Source organism: Bos indicus x Bos taurus, chromosome 1 (genome assembly GCF_003369695.1).
Source record: "Bos indicus x Bos taurus breed Angus x Brahman F1 hybrid chromosome 1, Bos_hybrid_MaternalHap_v2.0, whole genome shotgun sequence".
Taxonomy (NCBI): Eukaryota; Metazoa; Chordata; class Mammalia; order Artiodactyla; family Bovidae; genus Bos; species Bos indicus x Bos taurus.
In genome coordinates this window covers 140852664-140863766 of record NC_040076.1, presented here as the reverse complement: position 1 = coordinate 140863766, position 11103 = coordinate 140852664, and the positions used below count along the sequence as shown (strand labels likewise).

The 11103-nt window shown below is 44.5% G+C and overlaps 1 protein-coding gene across 1 annotated transcript in view; it reads right to left on the bottom strand.

The window, feature by feature from the left end:
- Window positions 1-2993: 2993 nt before the first annotated feature.
- Window positions 2994-11103, bottom strand: part of BACE2 (beta-secretase 2) — a 111168-nt gene continuing 103058 nt past the window's right edge. The window contains exon 9 of the mRNA XM_027546611.1: window positions 2994-9667. Coding sequence (XP_027402412.1) covers window positions 9414-9667 — 254 coding nt within the window. The 3' untranslated portion in view covers window positions 2994-9413. The remainder of the gene's footprint in view (window positions 9668-11103) is intronic.

The following is an 11103-nucleotide window of genomic DNA, read 5'->3' as shown; positions in this document are numbered from 1 at the left end:
AGGCTATCTGGGGTTTGTTTTAATGAGTTAAGACACGCAGCAGCAGAAATGACTGTCGTGAAGGAAGAAGTTTGTTTTGCTCACATCCCTAGAGACAGGAGGCACAGCATTCCATGCGGGCCAGGCAGGAAGCACCAGGACGAGGCAGGGTGCACAGGGAGGCAGAAGGGAAAGAGCAGGAGCGTTTATTTGTACCGGAAGGAGTGTGCAAGGCGGGGTGAATAGGTTTAGGGCTGCCTAGACTTCAGTTCAGCAGGCTCTGGAGCACTGATTGTCCTTAATCCTGTGGTACCCAACCCAGGAGTGACTGGGACAGTGGTGGTGGCCCAGAGTATGAGAGTCCATGAAGGATAAAGGAGACCTTAGGGGTGCAGGCTCTGGTTGCTCTGCGTCTGAGAGACACACACCCAGGTGAGTTGTTTGCTTGCAGCTGAGTTGCTTGCTCACTCTGGGAGTTGGCCAACCCCAGAAGTCCAGTCTCTCCAGGTCAACAGGACACAGATGTCAAAGCATCAGAATATCTGGATTATTTGTATGCAGTTTTTACATGCGAAGGACCTTTTCAGTTTTATTTATTTACCACTTTGACATGTTCAGGTTTGAGATCTCCCTTTCTCTGTCCCCTTTGATTCCTCTGAATCTGTGCTCTCTGGGCTCCCTGCCTTCCAAGCCAGGGTTTAAAAGATATTTTGTAGTAACAATGTGTACCTGTTGGGGCCCATTCTGAGGATGAAATGTCATAATGCACCTAAGATGCCAGAATTTGCATTCTATAAATGTTATTTTCTGTCCTTGTATTTGTGACAAATATCTTCCCCAATATTTTCCTTGGTAGCAGTTTTATCTTAGCATATATCCTTTTTAAATTTAAAATAAAAATAGCTTTCATGGGAATTCCCCGGAGGTCTAGTGGTTAAGACTCCACACTTCCATTGCAGCGGTGAGGGTTGGATTCCTGGTTGGGGAACTAAGATCCTGCATGCTTCGTGGCAGGGTTAAACTTTTTTTTTTTTTTTTAAAGAGCAACTTTCCATATTGAAAAAAAAAAAGGCGGGGGCGCTTCCCTGGTGGTTCAGATGGTAAAGAATCTGCCTGCAATGCGGGAGACCCAGGTTCCATCCTTGGATCGGGAAGATCCCCTGGAGAAGGGAATGGCAACCCACTCCAGTATTCTTACCTGGAAAATCTCTTAGACAGAGGAGCCTGGAGGCGTACAGTTCATGGGGTCTCAAACAGTCAGACAAGACTCAGCAACTAACATTGCAGTGGCCACCGTTCAATTCCTGGTCAGGGAGCTAAGGTCCTGGAGACCTTGTGGTGTGGTTAAAAAAAAAAAAATTAAAAGAGAGTAACTTTCTATATTTAAAAAAAATAGCTTTCCTTTTAATTTCCAATTTTTAACCTTACAAAGACAGTAGTTATGTTTGAGATCATGGCTCTGGTAATCAGACAAGCTGATCTTTCCAGTCTGGACTCAGCCACCACAGTGAGGACCTGGGGACTTTTTAGCATCTGCCTGATTGAGTTTACTTTCCTGTGACTCAGCCGAGCAAACCGGCCACAACTGGAGGTATTTGGACACTGCCCCCAAGATTGATTACACATCTAGCCAGTATACTTGGCAGGTTCTATGTTGGAGAAAAATGGAGGCGTGGACACTCTTGATAGTTGCTGTATGTAATTTAATCACAGACACACTGGATAAAAGTTGTCTGTGAAAGCCCGCCAGGATGAAAGGGAAAAAAAAAAAAAAAAGCACAAAACGTCATTCCACAAAGTTTCACAACATTGCCACCTAGTGGCAAGTATGCAAAATGGCATTTGCAGTGCCACCCTCAGCTGAGAATGGCAGAACTGATAAACCTAGGACACCCGCATCGACAACAAAAGTGAAATTTGAACTCTAATCATCTGCTTTATTATGAGATATTAAACCTCCTATTCTGTTTCCCCAGTAACTATTGCTTCCCCTCCTAATGATTTGACCCTACCCCCCTCTTTTTTCCCCTTGCCTGGGTGATGGAAATTCTCCATGGAATTCTCCAGGCCAGAATACTGCAGTGGGTAGCCGTTCCCTTCTCCAGGCGACCTTCTCAACCCAGGGATCGAACCCAGGTCTCCCTCATTGCCGGCGGATTCTCTACTAGCTGAGCTACTAGGGAAACCCAAGAATACTGGAGTGGGTAGCCTATCCCTTCTCCAGCCGACCTTCCCGACCCAGGAATCGAACCGGAATTTCCTGCATTGCGGGGATATTCTTTACCAGCTGAGCTACCAGGGCAGCCCATCTATAGTCCTTGAGAAAGAACTAAAGGCGGAGTCTTTACCAACTGAGCTATGAGGGAAGCCCATTGTCAACCAAAAAGTGTCCAGTCACTGAAAGAAGTTTGCTTTTCTAAAGGGTTGCCCACGGCTCAGGGATGATGTCCGTCTCCATGAGGTATCTGTGCTTGGCTGGAGTTGGCACACACCCCTCTCAGCTGGATCCCTAGGCTTCTGGAAGGTGTGACTGAGCACTGCGCCTGGGCAGGAAAGTGCAGCCCAGAAGCAGCTCTGCTTTCGGAGGTGGGCCCACTACAAGGGCAAACCCTTTGCTGTGTTTTCCCGGGCACGTGACTTGGAGCTGTCTTCTCACCTGCAGCATTTGGAGACCACCCCCCGCCCCCCATCCCCGCCCCATCTCCGGCAGGAGTATTCCTGGTCCGGCCATTTTCAGTTCCCACATGACAGCCCTGTTCAATCCTTGAGATCATTTAAATGTATTTGTTGGGGGTATTTTCTACAGGTGGTTTCTCTCCACCACTCCCCAGGATGGTTCTCACATTCTAAAGTATTTCATTCTTCTCCAATTTCCAGCTCTCCATTCAACTCTATCTTGAATATTTTCTAGGAACCCCCATTAAAGTAGTGCAGGTAAGCAGACCATGACATGTTGCCGACAGTAACTTCAGAAATGTGACTTGAACTGAGTGTTAAAAAAACTCCAAACCCAACAAGTTGGAAGTAGTATTTATTCAAACAAATCAGCTCTTTTATTTCCTTTTCAATGGTGCACATCTCAAACTGGTGGAACAGACAGGTAGAAAAATAAGATTATTATAGAAAATTCCACTTTTGAGGTGTATAACAATTTGGAGACTGATCAGTAACTAAGATAACCTCTTTTCAGATGACATAAACACCTCGACAGTCCTGCTCCTGGTCCTATGGTGACACAGATTTAAATCAACATGATATATTAAAAATAGAGGAATATTCCAAAAGGGAAATATAAATAACCTGAAGCATTTCCAGAAATACAAGTGACACGTATGAATTGTGTATTGAAGGATGAAAATCTGAGATACACACATAAAATACATTTTCTAAAGCACTACTTTTAGGACTTTTTTTTTTAAAGAATACAAGGCTTTCAACTCTTTAGCCAAAACATAAACACTGCTAGTGCAGAAAAGTCACCCTTTTTGAGAAAAAATCAGTGGCTACTTTACATGATTGAACATAGGGATTTTAAACTTTAAGTATATTTAATGGTGCAAATTAACAGACATAGTAGGAAATACATCATTCTAGATCACAAAACTTCATCTTTTATTAGCACATGGTAAATCTCATCCATTTTTCCCCCTCTCATTATGCTAATTCCAACCCTAAACTTCCAGCCTCATTGATAAGGATGTGTAAAATTATATCCACAGTCAGGAAAAAAAAAATTAAACATTCCAAGTCACCACTAGCAGCAAAGAACACCAAATTGTAAAAGAAACTGGGGTTACCAAAGTTTATTTTTGGTGATTCTCATTACAAGTGAATAGATTCTTAATTAGCTTTGCTTATTTTTCTTTAACTCACAAAGATAATTTTTGAAAAGTTTTCTTAACTTTCACTCAGAAGTGTTACTACCAGAATGTGAGGTGCAGGTGCAATTTTATTCTAACACATGAAATGAAGCAAGCTAAAACCTTAGTTATATCAGGAAACTTTCAACTACCTCTGCACCTAACATTTAAAAAACCGGAAAAAATAAGCCCTTTTAAGACACTTGTTTCTCATGTAATTCTGATCCATGTGTGCATCATGAATAAAAAAAGTAAAATTATTCCAACGGGAAGGAAGGAAGTTCTATGGAAAAATATCAATGTCAAATTAGGCTAGGTTCCAAAGATTTTCAACATTTCAAGTTTCCTTTTAATGACATCATCAATATGACAGCTGAGTTTGTATTCAAAAATCTATTTTATAAATCTATAATTTGTAATTATATAAGTTATAATTATAAATCTACATTGGCAAAATATTCTACTCAGATAGATATGTGTGGGGCACACCTGTGTGTTAGGGCTTCCCAGGGGGCACAGTGGTGAAGAATCCACAGCCAACGCAGGACACACAGGTTTGATCCCTGGGTCAGGAAGATACCCTGCAGAAGGAAATGACAACCCATTCGTACTTAATACCAGTAACTAGAGGTTTTGAAGATACACTGCATCACTAGGAGGCCTGGCTTTGCTCTCACGACCACATCCCACAGTGTTGCTGACTTGGGGCATCAGGCCATCTCCGCTCGCCCCCGGGAAGGTGTTCTTACCAAGGCTGAAAGCTGGGTTTGTGTACTAGCATCTCCTGAGTCCAGAGCTGCCCGAATTCTGACAAGGATGTGTACGTTCAAAGCCAGTGTGGACCTGTGAGGATGCTGGTGTCCAGGTGCCCTGAGGGAGGTTTCTGCTGCCCCCAAGCCTTTCTTCCTGGTCATGTCGCTGACAGCAGGTATCCCTGGAGAAGGAGTGTGCTCATGAAGCTGCAGGATTCTGAGTCAGTGAACTGGCCGGCAGGGCTGGGTTGACATGGCCGGATGCTCAGATCCTAAACTTCACCAGCTCCCTTTGGCTTCAGACTCTTGACCACGTCCCATGAACTTCCTAGGGCATGACCTTGAACCTGCAACCTAAGGATCATGTCCTGCTTGGGAGTTCAGATCTCTCCAGTTGTGTTAGAACAGAGGCGATGGCTCCAAAGCAAGTTTCTCTTTGACAAATTTGTACATCCTGAGAGGTTCCTTTGGAAAATTCCTAAGAAAGTAGGCTGCACCCCAAACTTGGGGGAAATGAGTTTCCTACGACATCCTGGGATGTTCTCAGTTCGTCCAGACGTTGGCCATCATCTACTGACCAAGGGATATGACCTCTTATTCCCATTGCCCTTCCCAGGTTCTAGAATTCTCCTAGTCCCAACCAGCACCTACTCCCTGTTCCTTGGATGAACCAGTCTTCACCTGGATCAGGTAATGCCAAGCAAGTGTAAGGGGCCACGTTTTCTGTGTTTCTGTGCTGACATCTAACACATGTTTCCAGTTTGAATGTTCTTGAAATTTGGAGTTTTCAGCTGTGTGAAATAAATGACATCTCCCATGGCTTCAGCAATGTTAAGAGTAAAAGAAATCTGCTGATTCCTGGAACTGAAGCCATTTTCCAAAAGAGCTAATTCCGCTTATTTTGTTAGCATAGTTTCGATTATATTTGTATTTTCCCCTCTTCACTTTCAAAATGTATTTTTCCATCTTGCTATTTAATTGAAAAACTGCCACAAGTTCAAATCTGAAATTCTTAAAACCCACGGAAACTGTACACAACAACTTCTGTTGTGTGGAGTTTTCTTGGCCCCAGAAATCTAAGTGTCTCTTTTGGCAAAACTCATCATTTTACATTTTATGGTTGGTGTTTAGTTGTTTTGCCTAAAAGAGATAACACCCTCAGTGGCAAGTATTCCCTCTGAACCGTTCTGTTATCAACTCTAATAAGTTTATGCAAGAGAAAAATGCACTGGGACTCCACTCAATTATTTGCTTTCTGCTAATAAGGATGAAGTCTGTGAAACTCAATTATTGTTGTTTATGGAACAGGCTGTCAGGCAGTGATTTATTTCTAATGACATCAGGTGACACCAGGCTAGAACTTGGCACTAAACCATGCCTGGCAACTCCCCCAGTGGGGATCTGGTAAGAGGAATTTGACAAATTTCTATTTGAGAGGAGACCCTATTAAATGAAGAAATAGTCCTTCTGCTTCTCTTGAAGGAGATAATGGAATCCCCAAAGCAAAACTGCTTTGCAGAATCTACGGCCCAAAGCTCTGTGAAGTTGTTAATACCTCATTGCTGGGAGTTACTTTCACAGTTTTGAACTGTAACTGACCCCAAATTTATTTCGGACCAAAAAGTCTGCATTTCACAGAAGCAGGTAAGAAAAATCCTTACAAAAGTCTGGGAGAGGGCTGTGTTCAGGGAGACCGTCCCTGTTGTCACACACCAGGAATCTATTTCTTTAACACCAGGTCCCTGTGTTTTGGCTCATAAGAAACACAAAATAGTTCACCATGGTGATCACACACCAGTCGGTTGCAGTTCTTCTAAATTCCAGAGGAAAAAATATAATCAATCCCCATCTCATTGCTATTTTTGATAAACAGTTTCAGGTTCTGAAGACAGGGTTTCATTTCAGGCTTCTGAATAACTCATCAAGAATATAAAGCATCAGCCTATTTAAAAAAATACATTGTTCACGTAAAAACATCCTTTTTCTATCAGAGAGTTGACAAGGTTTTGACAAAAACCTGATGCTAATTTGCATCTTTCAGGAGAGGACCATCTTCCAGCCCCTTCCACAGTGTGCTGCCTGATAAAAATGATACCCCCAAAGGGCTGCTATCTCCTTTCCTGTTCAAAGCAAGCCTGCTTGAAGGTTTGCCAAGCGAAGGATCAATTTACATAACTGGAGGAGGTGCGTGTCACTAACAGGGTTTTGACTCAAAGTCCAAATTTCAGCAGCAAGGCATGCCAGGAAAACGTCCCAATTTCAATTGTCTATTTCATTCTTGTTGCTAAGTTATGCTTTTGTAATTTCAGTATTTCCATTAAAATGTCACATCCACTGACATCTCAGATGAAAAGGTAGAGGAAATTTGATAGGAAATACAGAGCATTATAGCAAACTTCATTCAAACACCCAAGCTTGAAATCTAACTTGCTATTATCAAGTATTCTGGGAACCATGCCTGCTAGTTGGTGGCAGGAGAGACGGTCTCCAGCTCAGAAACCAAACACGGGCAAATGAAACAGAAGATGCCCGAGTAAAGCAATAAGCAGCAGAATTAACCGGGTCGTATATACAATCACCTCCTTTTATTTCAGGAGTTTGGGTTTTTCAGAGCAAGGGGAAGGTACTGTCAAGAGGTGTCACCTTCACATCCAGGTAAAGTGGACCACTAAACAGGAACCCATGAAAAAGCCAAGAGGGCAAAAAGAGAATTGGACTTCCCAGAGATTTCTATCTCTGAAATGTATTTTGAAATTATTACCTCTCAACTAGCTGAGGCTGGAAATGGCAATGAACTTCTGATGACAATGTCCTGTTCTCATCCCATTTCAAGAGGGCCCCATTCTCACCACAGCCACACCTGAAGGCATCTTAAAGAACACAGAAGATCCATGTTCTAAGATGTAACTCAGTCCTTTGCCACAAGACTGAGTGGCCCTGGGGCCCACTTAGTGTCCGCGAGGACACCAAGACACACATCAATGGCCCTGCATCTCTCCGGCACAGTCATCTTTGGCAGGGTCATCTATTTCTCAATATGGACGTGACTTGGGGAGACAGTGAACCAGGCAGGTGACTGAAACATCCACAGGAACACGAACAACATCCCAGCCAGAGGCAATGCTTCAGTGAGCCCTTCCGGGTTTGTAGTGTATATCTGACCCACCCCAACAGTGATGCAAAGGGACCCTTGAACTTGGCACACAGCAAGAGAAAGGGTATTGCCTTTAAACCCTTCTTGTAATGACCTCAAGTTAAAGGCTTCTGCTTTTCTTCGCCAAAGTCCTCAAATAAATGCTAGCAAGTGTGGAGTTCCCCAAACAAGGAAACCACCGCACACCTGACTCATCACCAAAGACTGAACATGCCAAAGGGAAGAAGCATGTAGGTCAGCTGCTTGTCGCACCTGGTCAAGCTGTTTCAGCTGGGTGTGCTTGAGCCTTGGCGGTTCTGCGCACAGAAGCTCATGGTTCCAAAGCACAGGAAAAAGTAGAAATTCCCTCACATCCTCGGAGAGCTGGTCAGGGATATGGGCACTGAGCCATGTCTCTATTTCCCAAAAGAATAATCAGCAACCTACCTTCAGGGGAGACCTGGAAAAGCAACAGTTAAGCTATTGAAAGAGAATCTGTTTTTCTCCTTCATACGGTGTTTATTCATTTTGGGTAAGAGTAAGCGTATGTGATGATAACCAGCTCCGTGACAGAACATCTCCAGGTTGATCTGCAGTTCAGCACCTATTGCGTTTCTCCTGCTGGAAAGAGGATTCTTTAGGTGGGGGCAATGGCTGGAACCAGGCTGCCTGTACCCTCAGCAGGCACAGGACCCTGGGCCAAGTGTTGACAGAGGTAGTTTTTACTTTCATACCCATAGTACTATGCAAGTATTGAGTACAAAGAGTAGGCTTCCTTTGCATTTGAAGGCTTTCTGTCTTCAGAAGAGGCTGGTGGAGACTTGAGTGATCATCTCTTCCTAGTAGAGTCCAGCTCGCCTTCAGATCACAGGGAGACCCAGGACTTCCCGGGTGGTGCTAGTGGTAAAGACCCCCCCTGCCAATGCAGGAGATGCAAGAGCTGTGAGTTCGATCCCTGGGACAGGAAGATCTCCTGGAGGAAGTCATGGCAACCCACTCCAGTATTCTTGCCTGGGGAACCCGGTGGAGAGAGGAGCCTGGCGGGCGACAGTCCATAGTGTCACCAAGAGTTGGACACAACTGAAGCGACTGAACACGCAGGCAGAGCCCAGAGAGACCCAGAAAAGGGGCCTGATGCTCTCCTTCCAACTCAGAAAGGGGCAGGATGTTTTTTTATCATCAGGCCCCAGACTACTTCTCCCACTGTCATATTGCAAACCTTTTTGTATCACTTTGATGCAGATGGATCCTGGTACAAAATACCCTTAAATGTGATCAATACAAAAAGCTTCCCATTAGCTAAGAAGAGTTATAAAGTATATGCACTTATTTCTCCAGACATAGAAGGGAAAAGAGAACAAGCCAAGGCTTGTGTAGTTTTTTTTTGGGGGGGGGTGGGGGGCGGCACACCCAAATAGTTTGGCATAACCAGCTACATAAAGCCTGAAGCCCAATTCACTCTGTTTTGATTAAGAATGAGGTGCTTTTTTATTATCATTTTCCTTGGAAGTAGGGGAGAAAGAGGAAGCTGTAAAGTCAAGAATCAAAATACAGTGAATCTGGAAGGCATCTGGAAGCAAAACAGAGATTTAAGACTAGTGCGCACAGGAAGAAGCCTTGCCTTATAACCCCTGCCTGCTGCACTGAATCGTCTTAATTGTCGAGTTCACGGTCACTAGGCTTTTCTCTTCATTTCCAGCGATGCCGTACGAGCGAGGACTCATCGTTGACCACCTCGGGATCTCGGGGGTGATGCCTACACCGGACCGGAAGTAGCAGCAGGGTGATTAAAACGAGAAGGATGACTCCACACACGCTCATGAGAGTATAGGAGACAATCCACAAAACAGGCTCGTTCAACGGCAGGGCAGGGACGCAGTTGCTGGCTATGTCCTCTGTTGAGAAAGGCCCAGAAATTTCAGACACCGGAGCACCTGCGATTTCTGAGGAGACAGAAGGGGGAAAAGCCACAGCTATGAAACGAGCAGTCATCTCTATCACATGACACAAGAGACAACCGTTTGCTTTATCAGCCACAGTCAAGTCACATTGGCTCTCATGTTCCAAAGGCCCCAGAGTCTGAGCGCACACCAGGGAGGTCTCGGTGGCCGTGTGCCTTCAGAGGGTCCAGTCCCCTTCTTGCTGGAGTGACAGTGTGTCTCAAGGTCTGCAGGTGCTGAACCCACATGGCAGAGAGCAATGTGTGGAAGGACACTGAAGCATCAGGTCCTTCACGACAGAACGGAGCACCAGGCAGGTGAGCATGTACCACTCAGAGCCCGCTGGTGAGTCGCGTGGCTGTGTGCCCTCAGTGGAGATGGGCAAGGAAGAGTAAGAAGCATCTAGAACAGAAAACTCAGCTGCACCTGCCAGAATCATGGGGATTTACCCTGTGGAGTCACCCTGAGTTCCTGCTCCGTGGTCGATTCCATAGTAGGTAACATGCCTACATCAGCCTGACCCACACTCCTAACGGGTTCCAAGACCAGCGGGGCCAGCCTGGCCCAGGAGACTTTTCCCCACCCCACACTTGCCCCACACTTAGACTTGTACACATCTCCAGTGTACACAGTGCCCAGAATCAACAGAGGTAAATGAGGGACTTCCCTGGTGGTTCAGTGGTTAAGACTTTGCACTTCCATTGCAGGGGGAGTGGGTTCAATCCCTACTCAGGGAACTAAGATCCCACATGCCTTGAGGTGAAAAAAATAAAATAAAAAGAGTGTTAAATGAGTATACCAGTGGATTTAGGACATAGTTGGTAACAAGGAAAAAAAAAAAAAAAAACCAAAACAGCTACAATTCTACCCATTACTTTGCAAACTGATTCCTGAAAAGCATTCTCCCTGGAGAAGGACTTCCTAAAGCAGGTTTGGGGATCACTAGTATTTCATTTGTCTGTACTAGACTGATCTGCTCCTTTCCAAGTATAGAATTTACTTGGCATCCCAAGTTTTACTTGGAAAAAGAAAAAGGCCTCATTTAAACTGACTCATTTAAACCCATTTAAACTGACTGCTAAGCATTTAATTTTCCTATAGGTAAAGCCTCAAGATCCTAAGGCCTGCCCAGTAAGATCTTTTTTACTGAGGGAAGAAAAAGTCAAAACAATAATGGAATCACAGCCTTTAAAGGTATGGTCTAAAGTGAGGGAAAAGACAAATGTGAATAATTTGCAAAGAGGTTGCTTTTTCTTACTACAGATGTGGATTCTGTTAACACGGATCCATGGCTTTTTCTCTTCCCAGGTGGCGCTAGTGGTAAAGAACCTGCCTGCCAATGCAGGAGACATAAGCGATGTGGGTTTGATCCCTGCATTAGGAAGATACCCTGGAAGAGAATATGACAACCCGCTCCGTATTCCTGCCTGGAGAATCCC